The following is a 1,563-nucleotide window of genomic DNA, read 5'->3' as shown; positions in this document are numbered from 1 at the left end:
CAACATAATTCATAGCGATGACAGATTGGAAAAGAAGATCAGCCAAGGAGCAAGTCTGTAGAAATAGACATGAACTTTGATTAGCAGCAAAGTGCCATCAAATTTTATAAGACAGACTACACTACTCAAACCAAGTGCAGCACAAAGCAGTGGGGACAGACCTATTTTCTCCCTTTTCTTTAGGAAAAAAATTGCTATAAGACATATAGAAAGACACAGTAAATATGTCAACTAGACTCCAATCTGTTTGAAACTGCTTTCAATAAAAAATAGGTTCTTCTGCTACTGAAAGGCAGTTGCACAATCTTTGAAAGCTTTGACACTGCAAAACAGGAAATTCATGATGCAAATCCTTACGTTGTTAGCAGTGGAAAGAAGCATTTGGAAGCAATACTTAAGAGTCTGGAAAACACAATCTGGAATGGGAGGAGGGATTTTGAAAGGGTTGTTCTTAAAAATAAAGTCAGTCTGTCAGGAAGCATGCTCATTTTCCCCCCATTATAATCCAAGTGGATTGAGAACATTCAGCACCTCAGGAGGACTCATGAACTAGGGAGGTCAGGCCTCTGGTCTGCTGCAATTAAACTCAGCTTTTCAACAATAACAGTTCCAAGAGCACATTCAGTTATTCAGACTACTAACTCCTTTATACACAGCATGGGACAAATACTCATCTATTTGTGACACAGCAGTTTTAGGAAATAGGTGTTATCTGAATGGAACTTGTAGACAATTTTATAATTCAAATGAACAAGTTGCTGTCAAAAAAACCAGAACCAACAAACAGCCCTCCTGAAAAAACAACAAAAAAAAAGCTATAATGTGTAAAGATTCACAGAAGCTTAGGGCTGGAAGGGACATCGTGCAATCATCAGGTCTGGCCCCTTGATTTGGGCAGGAAAGACTGCTGGGGTCATGTAACTCCAGCAAAAGAAAATCATTTCTCTCCACATTTGGTGACTATGACCCTGGACTGCATATTGATGTGCTTTGGATAGGAATGACTTCTACCTTGCGTATTTTGCATGAATGCAGTGACAGCTGCACCGCGAGCCCCTACCAGGGAGCAGGTGCTGGACCATTGCAGGCACTGAGAAACCCATTACAGTATTACCAATATTTCCACACCTAAAATGCTCTGCTGCTACCTGACCCCCACTGTTCAAACTCTTGGGTGTGCACTGACAGTGTATCACAGCAGCAGGACACTGCTTGCCATGTCAGGACCAAAGTGTGCACGGGACAGTCTCTAGAGGCAGGATCCTGCCTCTAGATAACCTCTGCAGCCCCAATGCTTCAGGCACCAGAATTCTACCATGGGGCCGAGCCCCTTGTCACCCGAGGCCGTTAGCCCCCTGCGGTCTCCCATCCAAGCGCGCACCGGGCCCAACCCTGCTTAGCTTGGCGGGCACTCACCACACAGAGCCGTAGGCGCCAGAGCCCACCGGCGACAGGTTCTGGTAGCGCTCGGGCACCTCCCATACCGTCTTGTTCAGCTCCTGCCGGTAAAACTTGGGCCGCTCCTGAGACATCGCGGCGGCGGCGGCGCCGGGCCGGGCGGGG

The 1,563-nt window shown here is 46.6% G+C and overlaps 1 protein-coding gene across 2 annotated transcripts in view; it reads right to left on the bottom strand.

Annotated features, from left to right (window-relative positions):
- MAPK14 (mitogen-activated protein kinase 14) overlaps nt 1-1,557 on the bottom strand; it is a 57,324-nt gene extending 55,767 nt beyond the window's left edge. For both annotated transcript variants that reach the window (XM_019513776.1, XM_019513777.1), the window contains exon 1: nt 1,417-1,557. In XM_019513776.1, the coding sequence (XP_019369321.1) occupies nt 1,417-1,532 (116 nt within the window). In that variant the 5' untranslated portion in view covers nt 1,533-1,557. The remainder of the gene's footprint in view (nt 1-1,416) is intronic.
- Between the last annotated feature and the right edge of the window lie 6 nt (nt 1,558-1,563).

This window comes from Gavialis gangeticus, unplaced genomic scaffold (assembly GCF_001723915.1).
Source record: "Gavialis gangeticus isolate Ggan-Ray unplaced genomic scaffold, GavGan_comp1, whole genome shotgun sequence".
Classification (NCBI taxonomy): domain Eukaryota; kingdom Metazoa; phylum Chordata; order Crocodylia; family Gavialidae; genus Gavialis; species Gavialis gangeticus.
The sequence above is the reverse complement of the archived record's forward strand: the minus strand, read 5'-3'. Positions and strand labels throughout refer to the sequence as shown.